The sequence below is a fragment of the Amphibalanus amphitrite genome, unplaced genomic scaffold (assembly GCF_019059575.1).
Source record: "Amphibalanus amphitrite isolate SeventyFive unplaced genomic scaffold, NRLGWU_Aamphi_draft 000144F_arrow, whole genome shotgun sequence".
In the NCBI taxonomy this organism is placed as follows: domain Eukaryota; kingdom Metazoa; phylum Arthropoda; class Thecostraca; order Balanomorpha; family Balanidae; genus Amphibalanus; species Amphibalanus amphitrite.
In genome coordinates, this window is record NW_024881639.1 from 930280 (window position 1) to 948777 (window position 18498).

Consider the following 18498-nt stretch of genomic DNA (forward strand, 5'->3'; position numbering starts at 1 on the left):
GTTGAAAATGGCGCTGCTGCGACAAGACTCGATCTAAAAATCTAACGGTACCCTGTGACATTTTTGTAGGGGGCAATCCAGTGGGGGCAATTGACATTTGTATTCAATTCTTAGTCATGGTAAGTGTTTTTATTTGTTTAAAGTTACCTAGACTAAGATAAGATCCTTTGTTCAAGATCTTCTGAACGATATGCTGGATGTCAGTGTGCTTGAAGTGCCAAGAATAATAACGAAATGATTGAGTGCTGACCAGTGACCAGGCCAGAGCTTGAACTCAAACAGGCTTCATTATATCAAACTAAGCGTAGGCTTTAAGCAAAAGGATGCAATGATAGTGAAAAACACTACAATTTCATTGCAATTAAATCATCATCCTTACATTGTTGGCAACAGAAGCTTATTGTGTTCGACCAATCGTATTGCGAAGTTGAAGTTCCAAACCAAGTCGAGTCTTAAACTGCATGCTGATTGGCTTGCTCTGGCTTCTGCGACAGGAGGCTGCATGTTTGGCATTCTTCTGTAAAGCACTAAATTCCTATGCTAGGCACCAAGTTTGAAATGAGAAATGACATATCTTTGCCTAGGGTGGTAGTTGGACCATGAAAGCTCCTGATTTGTGCTTATCTCAGCTCAAGCTACGAAACCTACAAAACTGCTATTCCAGTTCAAAACCCCATATTAAAAGTGTTGTATTACCTTTAATATAGTGTGTGCACCTGTGTTGTTGTGACTTGTGTTGTTCATAACTGGTCATTATCATTGTCTTGCATTTCAGGCCAGGTTTTTCAAAGAGCAGGATATTGATGGTAAGTTTGGAATATATATTTCTCTCCCTCATTCACTCTTTTCTCCCCTCCTTCACTCTCCTTTTCACCCACCTGCTTCCCCATTTGGTACTTGGTACTCACTACTCAGCACTCGCTCTGCTTATTTATTCAATTTCAAGGTAGATTTCTCCCTATTCCCTTTCCTAATATTTTGCCTTATAGTTGTAAAGGTAATTATGTCAGGTCACCATAACTGACCATAACAGAGTAACTTGCTTGAGGTTCAGGATTATAGTTTGCTATTGTTTTATCAGCCATGAATTAACATTAACTTTGTTTCCAGCCTGGTAGTTTGGGCGTATTTCCAGCGATGATAGATCCTCGTTGGCGGCTGTGGCTGCTTCAAGCGATTTTTCTTTTCCTCTGCGGTTCTTTGCGTGTATTAGTTGCGACTTGCGCTGGCAGTTTTTGCGACGGTTTCCAGCTGTGTATTGTTTTCCGTCTGAATTGTACCGTGTGCCGGCAGAGTTCCGCGACTGTTTCCACCTGTTCGCCCGCCACGGCGGACAGATCACCACCATGGACGAGCTGACCGTCATCATGAGGTCCCTGGGCTTGTCGCCCACCATCGCTGAGCTGCAAAAATACATGAAGGAAAAAGGTAAGGAATTCCAACTTCATTGGAAAAAACATCTTCGGATATCTAGAAGAACGTGTTATCTACATATTGCTGTTATTGCTCCTCCCGCAGTGCCCGAAATTGATGGAATTTTTACAGTTTCCCTGGCATAGAAAAGCACGTAGGTACCAAGTTTTTTTAAAAAAAATTTTAAGACTGCGCAGTGCCCAGCCCGGTGCACGTGACGCAAGGAAGCGAATTCCATGAGTTTTGGGAATAATTGGACCTGTTTTTGAATTATGCCTGCCGCTTCGTTGCAAACCACTGTAATCTATCCGAAGTATTTGAATATAATTTGCAAACTAATTTGATAGTAATATGTAAGAATTACTTTGTCAGGTAACCGGTAACTGAGCATTGTCTATGTATGTATGAGTTAGGCCGTGAGTTTTGCCATTATTTGCAGGCGGTAAGATGACGTTCGCCCAGTTCCTGGATGTGATGCACCAGCACACGCAGCAGGAGAAGATCCCGAAGGAGATAATCGAGGCGTTCCGCGGCCACGACACGTCACGCCGGGGGATGCTCCCGGCCCGTAACCTGCGGCACATCCTGCTCCGCTGGGGCGAGTGTCTCAGCCCGAGGGAAGGTCAGTACACACACGGAGCGACTCAGAGTCATTAGCTTGACCCAAGTTCAACGTGCACATATTTCGCACTTGTATGTCTAAATATTCACCTAGCAAATATAGTTAGATATTGAAATGGGCTCCAAACGCCGAAATTCCTGGAATCCCATTCATTTCACAATCCTGACGCTAGATGGCAGTCATGACGAACGCTGGGAAGGTAGTCTGTGCCGCATTGCACACGACTGGCTAACTTCGCCGTGTGGCTCGCTCGATAGTGAAAGGATTTTACTCCCGTTGTAAATAGCAGCAGCATTATTGTCCTGTGCTGTGCCATTCCGTTTTTTTTTTCAGTGGCGCTTACCGCATTGTGTTCATTCATGCGCTGTTCGAATCCACGTCACCCGTAGGCAGCAGCTTCTGATACCTACACTTCCCTTTCTTTCTGACCGCAGTGGACCAGATATTCCGGGAAGCTAACATCCAGCCGAACGGCTTTGTCAAGTACGACGACTTTGTGAAGATTGTCTGCGCCCCCGTGCCGGACTACTACTAGCTCTAGCTGTTGTCGCAGCGGCACGGCTGGACCGCTCGGCGCGGTCGGCGGCCCGCACACTCATCCCACCCCGCCCCCTGAGCCGACCAGCCCCGCCAGCCGCCGGGAGATGACTCGGCTCCTGGTGATCCCTCCCTCAGGCTGCTGATACCGTTAGGTGCGGCACTGACCGTCCATATTGGCACCAGCATAGAGGCGTGACCATGTTTGGTTGTGGGGACTTTCCCAGAATATATTTTTTATCATGTTTTTATTGTCCTGCATTCATATTTTGAATACTTTTTATCGCAGAAAGATTAAAAGGTGTTTGTTATTTATTTATTGTTATCCGACGCATAATCACTGCACTGTATCGATGTAATCTCACCAGCATTCCACTCATAGTATGCCCCGGCCTGTCTTCCGCAGAGTGCCGTAGTTATTAGCAAGTGCCGGGTGCTCCTGAATCTCACTGTCGCCTTGTACGAAATGCGGTGTATGAAATTCGTCACAAAGTATCACAATATATATATTTACAAGTAATATGTTGGTTTAAGCGAAAGCTATAAGATCATAGGTATTCATCATACAAACATTGATCCTAAAACAAGAAAATGCCCATTGAATGTCTAAAACTGGGAAACTGAATTTTCCCTCATTCGACCTTCTCTTCATACACAATCACTGAGAGGAAGCATTGTAAAACATGATGCCCAGTTTACCATATATGTCGGTGACTCGCACCGAGGCCCGCGTGCACCCTTCACTGCAGCGGTGTCCATGAGGTGCTGTGAGGGTGTTTCGCCGACAGGGTCTGGCCACTGGAGCCCCACCTCGAGCGTTCTCAATCCTCCCGCATAACCAGCTGCTCCTCAGAGCCAAACCGGTGGGCGGCGATCGTATCCAGGTTGCCATTATCCACAGTCAGTTCGGCGCTGAAATGTGACGTACGGATGGTGTCACTGGAGGAAAACAATATACCATCCAGCCCAGCCTCTTGCACCACTTCTTGGTTGCACCGTATATCCACTATAAGACTCTACCGTGGCAATTTACTTATAAAATCTACCAAGCACCTATAGTTTACCTTACGAGCTGTTGCAAAATAATTTACCACCCTTAGCTAACTCAGGTTGGCAGGTTAGCTAACTCTGATGTCGGTTTTTCGATTCTACCTAGTTAGGTACTTTGATGCAAGGGGCCTCAGGAGGCAATAATAGGCCTCATCCATGAATCATCAGGTGGCATGAATACCAATCATCTGCCCAGAGTAAGTCACATATGGCAGCAGATGTTTTATGAAGGTGGAGTTGCCCATCTGTCAGGTGCCGTCCGTTGGCCAGGTTACTTGTGGGTGTTCTGTAGGGACTGTTACCTGTCTTTTCTGTAGGAGTCGTTACCAGCTGCCTAGTGTGTGTAGGGGGTGCTACCTGCCTGAGTTCTGCAGCCGTAGTTACCTGTCGGTGTTCCATTGTCGACTGTAGGGGATGTTTGTTACCTGTCTGGGTTCTGGTGCCGGCTGTAGGCGATGTTTCTTACCTGTCTGAGTTCTGGTGCCGGCTGTAGGCCAGGTTCTCCACCGAGTGGTGGGTGCCGCGCGAGCTGAGCAGCCAGGAGGGCAGCCAGGCGGCGCGCTGTCGGCGGGCGAACCACAGTCCGAGCCCGGCCAGCGCCGCCGTCAGCACTAGCACCAGCACCACTACGCCGAACGCCGTCCAGCCGCCGCCGCCGCCGGAGCTCTCTGCCGCAGCCGGCCGCGGCGGGTCAGGGATAGTCGGCCGGGAGTCAGCGCACAGCCGGTCGGGGGTCAACGCATGACAGCCGAGGGGCCAACACACAGACGGCCGGGCGTCAACGTAATAAGCCGGTCAGGAGCCAACGCACAGTCAGTCGGTGGCCAGTGAAAGATCTTACGGCGCCCTCGCGAAACTCAATCGGGAGCAATTGCGCTAATGCATGGGGCATAGAGCGCCAGTTCACAAGTGGGAATGGTCGTGGATTTGAGAAACACTTTGGTATGGTAGAGCTACGAAAAGTTGAACTCTCTACCACAAGGCTGTGATGTGAGATTTGCACGCTTCCCAAAAAAGTAACCGGTCTGTGATCTGTCGAATGCGAATATTGCTTCTTGCATGCTCATCGCTCAATGTTCTGCCTGCACCATCAGATCTCGAGAGCGACGTCGATTTTTTTAAGTACTTGTTAATCTTAATGAGTTCCATTTAAAGGCACATCCAAGAACGCGATTCGAAGTGATAGCTATGCTTACCTCCACCCGTGATGGCACCTGCGCCAGGTCCTTTCATTGCTGGAAAACGGTGTCGGTCGTTAGTTTGACTGGACTATGTTTGGACGATGAACTGATTGTTTAAACACAAGGAGAGTAACTGATAGCAAATGCAGAAAAATCAGATCATCATCAATCATCATATTTCACCACTCATCAAGTGTTGGTCATTCTCGAATGTCTGGCCTGTGTGTGACAGTCATCCTCGAGCAAAACTAACGACCCTGAGGGGAAGGTGATTCAAACACCAGACCTCGCTCCGCCCTCCAAACCGGCGGGACCCACCGCAAAACTAAGACACGCGGACTATCGTGCTCCGTGGATCCCCTGAGTAGGCTCACCCTTCATGCAGATGTAGGCCGTCCGGCGGCCGCAGTCGACCGTCTCCCATCGGCCGTTCATGTGTCGGGACACCTGCACACAGCCGGCCGGCCGGGTGGGCTCACTGCGCTGCCACGCCCGGTACGCCATCGGGCTGCCGTCCGCCCAGTTGTACTCTGCCAGAGAGGAGAGGGAACCGTCAGCCAGGGGGTACCATCGGGCTGCCGTCCGCCCAGCTGTACTCTGTTAATGAGAGGAGAGGGAACCGTCACCTAGGTATGTACCATCGGGCTGCCGTCGGCCCAGTACTCTGCCAGATAGGAGAGCGAGAGAACCATTAGTGGGGTGCTGGGCCACGGGACTCGTACACATGTTATCTGTCATCAGTAAGCAGCGATGGAACTGCTAGTGGGCTGGCTGGACGCCACCGGAGCTGCCGCCGTTCGACAGCTGTATTTTATCAATGGAGAGTCGCCCACAGCTTTACCGTCAGTGTGTCCGATCAGTGGCCGGCGGGCTAGCGCGCCGGGACCGTTCCTGGTGGCTACCATCTACCTCTGTTCTGCTGGCTGCTCAGTCCGTCCTTCGAGCACATACCTTTGTTCTGCCGGCTGCAGTCCGTCCAACTAGTGCCTACCTTTATTCTGCCGACTGCTGAGTCCGATCCAGGCGCTGAGCCGCGAGGAGAGCGTCTGCACGGCGTCCCGGGTGGCCCAGAAGTCGGTGACGGACGAGACAGTGGCCAGCTGGTAGCCGCGCTGCTCACAGCTGAAACACGGACACGGAAACTCAGTGGGTAACACACAGTTGTTGATGACACGGATACATAGCTAATAGGCAACGTGGAACTTCCCCAAATCATTCTCACGTTCCGGCATCCCCCATATCTGTGTAGTCCTCTACCAGCTCTCTCTCTCCAATCACAGTTACCCGTCCTCCTCACCCCTTCCCCGCCCCGCTAGAACGACCCCTTCCTCTCTGTAAGAGCGCCACCGTGCGCGGCTCACCCGGTCTTGGCCTCTGTCCAGTTGAAGCCGGCGCCGCTCGGCTCGAAGGCGCGGTAGCAGCGCGAGTCGCCGGCGATCCAGCCCTCGACGGCCGAGCAGCGCCCCCCGGGCTGGGCAGCCGCCTGTCGCTCGGGCGCCACCTGGCACACGAACGGGTGCCGCTCCAGCGCGCAGTCGCGGTGCTGCCACCGGCCCGAGGTAGGCACAAACGCGGCGCACGAGTCGCGCGTCGGCTTGCGCGAGTAGTCGGGGTCCCAGTTGACGAATGTGGCGACCGGCGGCCACGGGCTGGTCCACTCCATCATCCCGTGACGCTGCCGAGTGGAGGAAGACACTGAGTCAGTCTGCTGACTGCTAGAACGGGGATCAGTATCGCTCATGACCCGCGCACGCTGCAAAGGCATACTTGGCATGAAGATACAACCAATGTAGAGAATCCAGAGAATCGCAAGCTGCTACAGATTTCGAGGGATGGTGGAGTTCTGTCGGCCCCAAATGGAAACTGCTACCACGCTTCTACATCTACTTTGCGCTGCTTCCGTCCGTGCCAGGCCACAGTTAGTGGCGATATGTCAACTGAGATCGCTGCCTGACCCGCTGATCTGCACCTATGCCCTACATGCCCCTGGTACGTACCGCTGTGTCGCTAAGGCCCAGCCAGTACACGTCGGTGCTGTGCCGGAACAGCAGCTTCACCAGCTCAGCGTTGTCGAACAGGTCTCCGACATAAGCCAGCGCGCCGCCGTCCGCCTGGCACACGTCGGTCGCGTCGTGCCACGTCTTCGAGTCGTGGCTGACCTGCCCAAAACGACCACATGATCCTCAGGGTCTCAGCACACGTCCACCGCCAGCACATCTGTAATCTTTTCGACATGTAGAACTGTCAATATCTGTTGAGCAGTGACACTCAACTGTGGTTCACCAGTGTGTCATCTGACAGCGGACTGATACCGGCGTGACAGTGAGATCTCACCTTGTAGCACGAGCCGCCGGTGGCCACGTACGAGTTGGTGTTGTTGCAGAACGTCTGTGTGATGACCAGCGAGTTGTTGGGCGTGGCCGGCCGCTGGCACACAGCGCCGTACCGCATAGAGCAGTCGACGTCACTCCAGGTGGCGGCGCTGGTGGTGCGCCTGCCGTCGATCACGCCGCACGTCTTGGGACAGGTGTCGCACTGGCGGGAGGAGCGGGACTCGGCTGTCACACTGTCAGGAGGAGCGGGACTCGGCTGTCACACTGTCGGGAGGAGCGGGGCTCGGCTGTCACACTGTCGGGAGGAGCGAGACTCGGCTGTCGCACTGTCGGGAGGAGCGGGACTCGGCTGTCGCACTGTCGGGAGGAGCGGGACTCGACTGTCACACTGTCGGGAGGAGCGGAGTTCCGATGTTACACTGTCGAGACGGACATGACTGGGCTATCACTGTCGCGAGGAGCAGGACTCGACTGTCACAATACTGAGGGACGGTATTCAGCTGTCACAATACTGAGGGACGGTACTCAGCTGTCACAATACTGAGAGTGGATCAGCGGAAATATACGGTCACAATTTCGGTGGGGGGGGGGGGGAGGGGAAGAAGAATTAACTGTGACACTATGATAGGCGACTGAATTCTTACCAGCGTGGACGGCTGTCCAGGTGCCCGTCTTACCAGCGTGGACGGCTGTCCAGGCGCCCGTCTTACCAGCGTGGACGGCTGTCCAGCGCCCATCTTACCAGCGTGGACGGCTGTCCACGCGCCCGTCTTACCAGCGTGGACGGCTGTCCAGGCGCCCATCTTACCAGCGTGGACGGCTGTCCAGGCGCCCATCTTACCAGCGTGGACGGCTGTCCAGGCGCCCATCTTACCAGCGTGGACGGCTGTCCAGGCGCCCGTCTTACCAGCGTGGACGGCTGTCCAGGCGCCCATCTTACCAGCGTGGACGGCTGTCCAGGCGCCCATCTTACCAGCGTGGACGGCTGTCCAGGCGCCCGTCTTACCAGCGTGGACGGCTGTCCAGGCGCCCATCTTACCAGCGTGGACGGCTGTCCAGGCGCCCATCTTACCAGCGTGGACGGCTGTCCAGGCGCCCAGTTGGTGTAGTTGACGGGCGTCTCGTCGGTCCAGGTGAGGAAGCGCTGGTGGTCCACCTCGTCGTACGATAGGCTGATCCACAGGTTCGCCTTGGAGCCGCGCACGGCAGAGGTGAGGAACGCTGCCGGCAGGACGGACGGGCGGGGTCAGATCGCTTTGGGTGGAAGGTCGCGGTCGACTCGGTGGGAGTTCAACTGACTCGACTGACGGTCACGTGACCAGCTGTGGTCACGTGGCCAGTGACCACAGCAGCATACCCCCCTTACACCAGCAACTGACCACATGCAACCACAGTAAGTGATCCCGCACGATCCCGAAAATTGACCTCGTATGACATGTATCTGAGCCCGTATGACCCCGGTATCTGACCCCCTGACCCCGGTATCTGACCCCGTGACCCCGGTATCTGACCCCGTGACCCGGTATCTGAGCCCGTGCGACCGGTCGACTGACCCTGGTAGACGGCGTTGGGAACGCTGATCAGGTCTCCACCGTCGGCCTGGTCGCGGCACCACTGGCGCGCCTCTGTCCAGCTCATGTTGCGGTTGACGAGCCGCAGGCAGCGGTCGACGCCGTACGGCTGCCAGCTGTCGGGGCAGCTGGAGCGCGGCGCCGGCTGCTCGGGCGGCGCCAGCTGCGGCCGGCCGCCGTACACGGGCCGCTGGCAGACGTGCGGCTGCGGCGCGTTACAGTTGACGGCGCGCCAGTAGCCGTGGCCGCCGTCCAGCAGCGCGCAGCTGGCCATGTCTGGCAGATCAGGGCGGAACGGGACGGCCGGTCAGCGGACGGCATGGGAAGAGAGCGCAAAGCAGCAAGCGCCGACCACACTGGCGGCGGCACACACACAGTCAATGGCACTCGAGTGTACACATTCATCGGGCTGGGCGGGTACAATGAAGACCGCCAGGGGCGGCCAAGGAGGGAGGGACGGTCAGAATCCCACCTGTGCCGGTGGTCGAGGCACCCGACCAGTTGGCGAACGCCACTGCCGAGCCGTCCGTCCAGCGGTAGGCGCGGGCCGAGTTCAGCTTGGTCAGACCGATCCACGCAGAGACTCCGCTCAGCTGCGGGCACAGATGAGCCGTCAGACGGGGGCACGGGAGCTCCAGCCGGCCGTCTCCGGCACGTGGAGAGGGCGGCCGGTGGCGAGCAGCCACCACGCGGTGCTTGTCAGCAGGCGCATCAGGCACTCATTGGTCACTGGATGGTTCGTACCACATTAAGGTTTCAACCTACTACACTAGGCAGTAGGAACTGTCAACGTGATAGCCGACTGAAGGTAGCCTGTGTTCACAAAGCACATTTTATTTGTGCCCGCTCACCTTTCCCCGGATGTGCTGGTTGAGTGCGACGCTGGTGACTTTGACGAGCGTGCCGCCCCGGCCGCGGCAGTCGAGTTCCGAGGCGTGCCAGCTGGCCGGGGAGTTGGAGACGAGCAGCAGGCAGGTGGAGCCGAACTGCCACCAGTCGCCGCCGCCGCAGGCCACCGACACTGCCGGAGTGCACGGAGGTGTGAGGAAGAGCTGGAGACCCACCGCCGGCCGACACCGCCGGAGTGCACGGAGACGTGAGGGAGAGCTGGAGACCCACCGCCGGCCGACACTGCCGCACGGAGACGTGCGGGGCGCTGGAGAAATACTGGTACTCTGGGCCCCCAACCGATACATGCGCTAAATACGGACGAGATCGGGGCGCTAATCTTTAGTCGGGGAACTACTAACAACGATATGGCACGTGCCGCTGATAGTGGTGAGCCGTGACCCTACACCTCCTGAACGCCTTGACAACACTCTTCGCTTCACTGTCACTCGGACCTAAGTTTCGACTCACAAAAGGTACCCACATGTCAAAATTATAACCAAAGAATTTCACCTCCATCAAGTCAAAACGGAGTCCAATTATTATCACCGAAAGTCATTGGTTGCTAATACGCCGAGAAACAACGCTGTTCCCCGACACATATCCGATGCGGACACATAGCTGCGCACATCCGGCGCCATGCGACAGATGGCGCGCGGCCCGGCACGGAGGCTGGGGTCCTGAGTGGCACAAGTGCCTCACTGATTGGTGACTGATTGGTGACTAGTAGAACGGATGTAGGGAAGGGGAATGGGCCGCTGGGAGGTCACCGTCAAAGGACGAGGGACATCCGTCAAACATTGGCAAACGATACTGACGATACTGACCAGGGGTCGGTGTGGTGACACTGACCAGTGACCAGGGGCCGGTGTGGTGATACTGATACTGGCCAGCGGCCGGTGTGGTGGCACTGATACTGACGAGATGCCGGTATGGTGATACTGATACTGATCAGAGACCGGTGTGGTGATACTGATACTGAGCAGTGACCAGGGGCGGTGTGGTGATACTGATACCAACCAAGGACCGGTGTAGTGATACTGATACTGACCGGGGGCCAGGGTAGTGATACTGATACTGACCAGGGGCCAGAGTAGTGATACTGATACTGACCAGGGGCCGCTGTGGTGATACTGATACTGACCAGGGGCCAGGGTAGTGATACTGATACTGACCGGGGGCCAGGGTAGTGATACTGATACTGACCAGGGGCCAGGGTAGTGATACTGATACTGACCGGGGGCCAGGGTGGTGATACTTATACTGACCGGGGGCCAGGGTAGTGATACTGATACTGACCGGGGGCCAGGGTGGTGATACTGATACTGACCGGGGGCCAGGGTGGTGATACTTATACTGACCGGGGCCAGGGTAGTGATACTGATACTGACCGGGGGCCAGGGTAGTGATACTTATACTGACCAGGGGCCGGTGTGGTGGTCACTGTCGGCGGGCGCTCAGTGGCGTCCACACTCCGGCAGCAGGCGAACGGCTTTTTCGTCGCACAATCGGTAGACAACCACTTCGCCTGGAAAGGAAAGTAACGGCGAATGTGACCACCTAGGCTCAGCCCGTCATTTGGACATAGCGAATGACGGTTTCAATACACAAGACCTTTCACTAGCGCGGCCCGACGGGATTCATTGCAGACGGTGGCTGCAGAGCAAATGACAAAGTCAGTGTCCCCGCATCGTTCCCGTGCTGCATTCCGTCCCGCGTCGTGCACCAACTTGTGTATTACTACGCATTCGGTCTCGCCGTGTCCCAGGCAGTCATCTCCCATGTCCCACACAGTCCCGTCCCATGTCCACCTTGTACCCCGGCCCGTGTCTCACCTTCGCCCCGTGTCCCGTGTCCCGTCCCTCAGCCTGGCTCACCGTTCTCAGGTCGAGAGTGACACAGGTACGGTTGGCGTTCGGGTGACCGGGTGCCCAGGCGGCGAACGCCGGCTGGCCGCCGCTGGCCCAGCGGAAGTCGGAGCGCTGGTCGGGCCGCGACAGGCCGATCCACACCGAGCCCGAGATGAGCTGGTAGCGCGCCCTACCCCATAGAAGCGGACGGAGGGGTGTGGGTCAGATCGGCCGCCCGGAGAGCACTCATGGATGTCACTAGACGTGTCGATACGTGCCTTGGAGGCCTACTCCAGTATGTTCCAGGGTAATTGTTTATTCATGCCGAAAGTGTAAAGTGATGCTGTTTGCTCAGCTCGCAGGTCAGGCAATCATATGTAATATGATCGGACAGCGAAGAAGGAATAACGACAAATTTTAGGAAACACAGCTGGTCTTACCGGAACGTCCTTTGAGCCTCCTCGCTGTCGAACTGTGCCAGGTGGCCGCCCTTGTCCGCGCACGACTGCTCCGCCTCCGCGTAGCTCTTGACGTCCAGGAAGATCTACGTAAATGGAGAAATATTCGAAAAATATCAGGTCAGGGGAGACTGAACAGGGGTTGAGTCAGTGATCTTGATTCAGAGTGACCCAGGTTTTATCAAAGCATCTAAAGATACCCGACATTCAAATATATCGACAAACGTGTGTTATTTTCGGGAACCACAAATGCATACATGAAAAATAAATCCATAACCAAATAGTTTTATGTTATGTACACCAAAGGGGAAGCCAGTGTTAGACCACATTGCCTGATATAGATCGACCATACGAGCTGATGCCACGCTGTGTGACTGCGCCGGTGTCACCCCCCGGTTGGCTGAGCGGCGCGGCGGCACTCACATGATGACAGCGGCTGGTGAGCAGCCACCAGTTCTCCCCGGTGCACGGTGACGGGGTGGTGGTGGCCGGCGCCGCCGTCGAGCCGCCGCCGCCCGACGGCGCCGGTCCCAGCGTCGGCGGCAGCGGAGTGGTGGTGGAGGGCGGCGGTATCGGCGTCATGGTCGCCTTGGAGGCGCTGTACTCGCCCTTGTCGTCGGTGGAGTCGTCGGCGGGGCGCAGGCCGGCCAGCAGCGCGGCCTCGTGGGCGCGCAGCCAGACCGGGTCGGGCCGCTGGCGGTCCGGACTCACCTGGCGACACGGGACGGCAAACGGACGGGTGGAGAGGCGGTCCGTGCAATAACCGTGGGGCGACGTACGGCGAGGCACCACACGTTACTTCACATTGGCGTTCACACAGCACAGTGCTCCACCACACAGCACGGCACACCACGACCAACAAAATCGGATCACATAGCAAAGCCGTTCAATGTTTAAAACAAAAACTCTACTGGCCAGCATGCACTGCGCCCCATGACGACCGCTACCCCCGGTGTCTGTACTGACCACCGCGGCTGCTACCCCCGGTGTCTGTACTGACCACGGCCGCTACCCCCGGTGTCTGTACTGACCACGGCCGCTACCCCCGGTGTCTGTACTGACCACGGCCACCTGGACGCGGTCGGCCGCCTTCTGGCAGACGTAGTTGAGCGGCGTGTCGCAGGCGGTCCAGTACCAGAAGCCGTCGGCGGCCGTCAGGAAGACGCACTGGTGAGAGCCCGATTCCCCGGAACTGGCGTCTGTCGACAGCGCCGCGCGCACCACCGTGTGATAGTTTTTACTTTTAAAACGGCTACGCTCCGACGTTACAGTAGGTTTACGAAGTAAATATGCCCAGTTGTAACAGTCGTTCTTCGTACTATACATAAGTAAGCTCCTTTAGCTCTGAAAGTGATAGTCCTTTGTTCAAATTGTTGTAGTGGGAAGTTCCCTCCATTGAGGGCATACCATCTCCGGCTAAAGAGCCGCCATATCTGCAACCGCCAGGTCGTCCCCGGTCACCGTACAGCCTACTTAAAAAACTACACGCGATCTGCCCCAGGCTATGAGATAATCCTTGTCTATTTCTACAAGCTAATATGCCTTTGAGTTATGTTACCGTACGTTTTTATTATTGCAAAGAAGCTAACACACTAAACCTACTTTTAATCACTTTCTCCTCGCCGAAGTTGTCGAGGGCGCCGTCCTGCCTCTCCTCCATGCTGGTGGTTCCGGACGTCTTGCGTATGCCAATCCACCAGCGTCTCTCGAGGCCCACGGCTGGAACAGGGACACCGCGCGTCAGTGGACCGTGGAGGCAGCACCGTACCCCAGACGAGCCAATCAGTGGATGCGTATTTACTGCGTGTGTGACTGGTGTCTGACACCGGCACAGCAGAGGAGGTCTATAGTCATCGATCATAGAGCCGCTATCTTCTACCCAGGTCATGCAGGGCCGGCTGGGAGGTAGTGGTCGGGAGGCTAGGGCCGGTCTAGAGGCAGGGACGACTGGGAGGCAGAGGTCGGCCAGGCTCACCGTAACCCAGCGCGGCCGGTCCGCTGAGCAGAGAAAGCAGCCGGCGGTGCTCGTCCGGAGGCAGCGGCGGCATCTGCGGGACGTCGGTCCACCGCAGCGGCAGAGGCGCCGGCACCGGCGCGGCCGGGGCAGAGTTCAGACCTGCCGCCGCGGCCCCACACCGTGAGCCGCTGCACGGGCACAGGACGGCCGGGGGAGCCGAGGGCGGCCCGGGCCCAGACAGCGGCCCCAGGCCCGCCGCCTCGCTCCCGCCGGGCTCCTCCCCGCGCCGCCGAGACACCCCAGGGCACCTCTGAGCCGACAGAAGTAACCCAAACAGACCACCTCGTGCACCAGTCACTGGCACATTGACGACGTGCATTTGTCCCATTATTTATCTAAGCTCCGCCAGGGGCAGTTTAAGCCGTGAGAACACTGAAAGACAAAACGGCTACAGTCGGGGTGAGAAAACCCGCTACAAACCTCAGCATGTCAAGTGACCATGTTGTCTAGAATCCACTGTATCCCAGTTAGTGCCCCTCTTAGTGTGGCCATGCTGTACTACACTACCGCCACACCACATTCACACCAGGCGGCCAACGAGTTGACCTTACCCGTCTGATCTCCGCGCTGTTAGTGGTCCACTCTGTTAGGGATCGACTCACGCCCAGTATAATACACACGACCTCGTGTCGGTCTCACCTTTGAGCAGGTCGACCACGTCCAGTAGTTTGCTACGGTCCTCCATCATCACCAGAGAGCCGCCGTGCTCCTGTCGACGGGCACACACCGGGGTCACTGAAACTGCCTCCAAGTCGCACCGGGGTCAGAAACTGCCTCTAAGTCGCACCGGGGTCAGAAACTGCCACTATGTCGCACACCGCGATCAGAAACTGTCTCCCGCTAAGGGTCTCTTTCTATGTCGCACAATGGCGGCCAGAAACAACCTTCAGGGGAACTGTCTGTGCAAAGACTCCCCAACTACATATGTCGCAAACGGACGTTAATGTGAAAGGCTGCCTTGAGGGGCGGCGAAAATTTTATTGGGTAAACAGCGCCAGTGGCTGTTGAGGAACACGATTCGAAAGTAAAACTGAAGAATGAAGCTGACGACATAGTCAGAGACACCTTCCATCACAGACCCCAAGTTCATGTTCAGATTCTGATACCAACATGGCCCTACTGTTCCTGATACCAGCAGACCCTAACCGCTCCCTATGACGACAGACCCACACCACTGATCCTGACGCCCGCTAACCCACACTGATGCTGACGCCGGCAGACCCACCTGGCAGTGCTCCTGAGCGCCGGCCCAGCTCAGCGTGCTCGAGGTATTGGTCAGGTAGCACCAGGCTCCGCTCTGCAGCCAGTCGGCCGGGCATGGCGTGCCTGCGGCACACGGGTACCAGTGATAACATTGATACACAGTCCGTAGATGACCCGGGACCCCTTGTCCTTCATGTACGCATGTTTCCGCTAATTCATTAGCGATTTTCGAATAAGTACTTCAGCAAGCTTCAAAAGCAGCATGTTTCATAAAGAACAATCAAAGCTCCCAGCACAGTTTTGAATCCTGAAAAAAAATCAGTGATGAACTGCGTTGTAACGTAGGGATGTGATGCTGTTGTGAATTATCTGCTAGCTTATGGGCGCCCCGTGACCATTGGCGGGCGCCCTGTGACGGTCGGGGGGGGGGGGGGGCACCATGTGACGGTCGGGGGGGGGGCGCACCATGTGACGGTCAGGGGACGCTGAGACGATCGGGGGGCGCTGAAACGGTCGGGGGGCGCTGTGACGGTCGGGGGGAGGGAGGACACCCTGTGACGGTCGACGGGCGCTGAGGCGGACCCGCGGTGCCGGACGCAGCGCAGCTCGCCGGGGTCCGGGCGCCACTGACGCGCAGCTGGCCGGTCAGAGGTCGGCCGGGCGCCCTGTTTATGTCGGCGGTCAGCTCCGCGGCGCCTGGCACGTGCCCGCCGGTACCCGGCGCCGGGCGGCACGGACAGGGGTCCGGGCCGGCCACAGACCCAGCCACATGGCCCTCCGGTCCGATAAACAGCGCCGGCCGCCCAGCGGAGGCCAAGTCGCCTGTCCTGATACCTGCAACCGTATCAAGAACGCAACCGCAGCAACACTGCAGACGTCTGCCGGATGGTGTAAGAACCCCATGCGGCGAGTGAAACAACACCCGTTCCGTGCTTCTATCCTCAGGATACTGAAATCCTTCTCCTCCACGCCGCAACCCCCCTCCGGGCTGGACAGGCAACTTTATCTCATGCGGGCTGCTCCCTTGGAGCGGCACCACTGCTCCTGAGGGAGCGCACCCCGTAGCCGGGTGCAGTGAGTGCCTTGGGGCTGGGTGGCCTGTCCTCTGGACGGGCTCAGCCCCGGCGACTCACTAGGGTGCCTGCCCAGACCAATGTCTCCCCCTATATCCTAACATCCTCCCGGCTCTGAAATGGTCTAATTGGACCGAAAGGGCCTAACCCAACAAAACAAGCAAACAAACAAAAGTGAAACAACAGTCGATAGGAAGTATCATAGAGCCGTTTCTAAATTACATCGCCACAGCAAGATATACCTTTGGAAGCAAGTAGCACAGATGGCTTAAAAACCCTTTGACAAAACTAACATAACTGCGTTTTAGGCTACTCCAATGTTGATTGTAAAGTTCAATCGCTAAACAACAATAATATAACCTACCTTAGTGTGGCAACTGGGACCATATAATTGTGAAAAGCATCACACAGGCGCAACCATCGTAGCACGATCCAGCCGCTAGTGGCATCACACGGAGTACGAGCTGATTGTGATCGGCGTCACACGGAGTACGAGCTAACTGCGAGCGACCTCACACGGACTCACGGAGTACGAGCTGATCATTGTGATCGACGTCACACGGAGTACGAGCTAACTGCGAGCGACCTCACACGGACTCACGGAGTACGAGCTGATGATCATTGTGATCGACGTCACACGGAGTACGAGCTGAGAGCGGCGTCACAGAGTACACTACGAGCGTACTCCTCGTACTGTGCGAGCTAATTACGAGCGACGTCATAAAGAATTCGATCAAACTGCGAGCGGGGTCACACAAATTACGAGCTGAGAGCGGCGTCCCACGCACACATCACAGGACCACGATTCGACAGCGATACACAGCTCAAATCGTATGCGATTCTCAATGAAGTTGCGAGAACTCCTTACCCATATGTGCAGCCAAATAACAACACATAGACTGGAAGCCAGCGTGTTTCAAAATAAGACCGACATAATTAAGATACGTAACGTCTCCCGACTGCAACAGTCCAGTATGGAATGGCACCACGCTTGAGCCCACTAAAGCCGTTTTAGCGACATATTTTCATACGCTATTCTTTTTAAAGAAACTCCGATAATCATCATAATAGAACTTAATCTCGCGATAAAAATACTTTCATCGTTTGCATTAAAATAGTCGATTCACCTCGAAGTGTTCATAACCTGTCAACTGAAGTTTACTACAAGGGTGTTGAGCCAGCAGCGTTGTGACTAGATGAGCTCACCTGAGACCAGCCGGGCGGCGCCGATAGCCAGCAGTGCTGAGACCAGAAGGCGGGGGGCGGGCGCGGCCATAGCGCCGTGTGGAGCGGAGCGCGGATGACCGCCCGGTCGGCGACACCACCGGCTACTGCCGCCTGTCCGTCCGCTGCCGGCGGTGCGCACCGACCGTCCACAGCCGGTCGGCGGGACAGACACCGGCCGCCCGCGAGACGGGCTCCAGGCGGCGACACGTCTGAGGGTGTGCGGTACAAGAGTCAGATGGCTGCGAGGGGCGGAAAAGTGGACAGATCATAGAGCCAGGGCGATGTATACACATTACAACCGTCGAGAAGGGTCGAAATGGTGGGCAGATGATCGAGCAGGGGGACTAAAGTGAACTTCGAGCGGACACAAGCGACTAGGCAACCAAACGAGTAACAGTGTCACGTCAGACAAAGCGCCAGGTACTAGCTCTGGCTCACTGGCTCTCGATCATAAACACTCGCTGCAATATCTTGTTCACATTGCTTCATTTCTCACCAATCGGAAGCCGAGGCACTGGCTACGGTTCTACCGTTCCATGGGCGCAATTTTTTCAGCGTTCCCCGCCAGCACACACCGCAGGTCACACTGTGGACATCGGCCAACTGCGGCTCGGTAGGGGGACCCTCCTCGATGGTGGGCCAGGCTGGCCGGCGGTATCCGATTAAACGTCCAGCTATCCACAGAGCAGGAAGGAGCCACTTGTAATTTGACGCATCCGCCCCCCCCCCCCCCATCCTCGTTCGCGCGTCCGATGGCACAGCAGTTCCCCCACCGACGGACGGGCGGACAGACAGGCAGATAGAGACAGACGTGGTGCGTCGCAGCACCAGGCAGTGACGAGCACTGAGAGGGGACGGACTCTGGGGAGGGGAGGGGTAGAGGAAGGGAGACAGTTTATCACAGACAAGGAGCGATCGGCAGCCTCGGAATCGTGGCTGTCGTGCAGAAACATGACACGGAACCGCAGTCACTGAGATGGCATTAGGAGCTGCACTGCCATCACGTCGTCACTGTGATGGAATTACGGGGACTGGAACCCGAAACAACCCGAACAGGGGGACGCAAAATAGCCAC

General features: G+C 56.4%; 2 protein-coding genes across 3 annotated transcripts; one reads left to right on the forward strand and one right to left on the reverse strand.

Moving 5' to 3' along the window:
- Positions 1–26: 26 nt before the first annotated feature.
- Positions 27–3092, forward strand: LOC122382663 (calmodulin-like protein 4). Its single transcript, XM_043368304.1, has 5 exons — positions 27–119; positions 776–806; positions 1294–1428; positions 1853–2035; positions 2470–3092. The coding sequence occupies exons 1-5, from the start codon at positions 117–119 to the stop codon at positions 2568–2570; spliced, it is 453 nt and encodes a 150-aa protein (XP_043224239.1). The 5' UTR covers positions 27–116; the 3' UTR covers positions 2571–3092.
- On the reverse strand, positions 3066–18047 carry LOC122382661 (C-type mannose receptor 2-like). Of its 2 annotated transcripts, XM_043368300.1 has the most exons (23): positions 17920–18047; positions 17403–17632; positions 15146–15246; positions 14560–14629; positions 13879–14019; positions 13506–13622; positions 12966–13102; positions 12327–12614; positions 11886–11989; positions 11473–11635; positions 11018–11123; positions 9559–9728; positions 9180–9300; positions 8690–8983; positions 8209–8357; positions 7138–7338; positions 6801–6962; positions 6165–6478; positions 5795–5925; positions 5178–5333; positions 4819–4857; positions 4089–4290; positions 3066–3484 (listed from the first exon to the last, which is right to left on the reverse strand). In XM_043368300.1, exons 2-23 carry the CDS (start codon positions 17470–17472, stop codon positions 3394–3396), a joined length of 3327 nt encoding a protein of 1108 aa, XP_043224235.1. In that variant the 5' UTR covers positions 17473–17632; positions 17920–18047; the 3' UTR covers positions 3066–3393. The 2 variants fall into 2 exon arrangements, with proteins under 2 accessions (XP_043224235.1, XP_043224236.1); XM_043368301.1 differs by lacking the exon at positions 13879–14019.
- Positions 18048–18498: the final 451 nt, after the last annotated feature.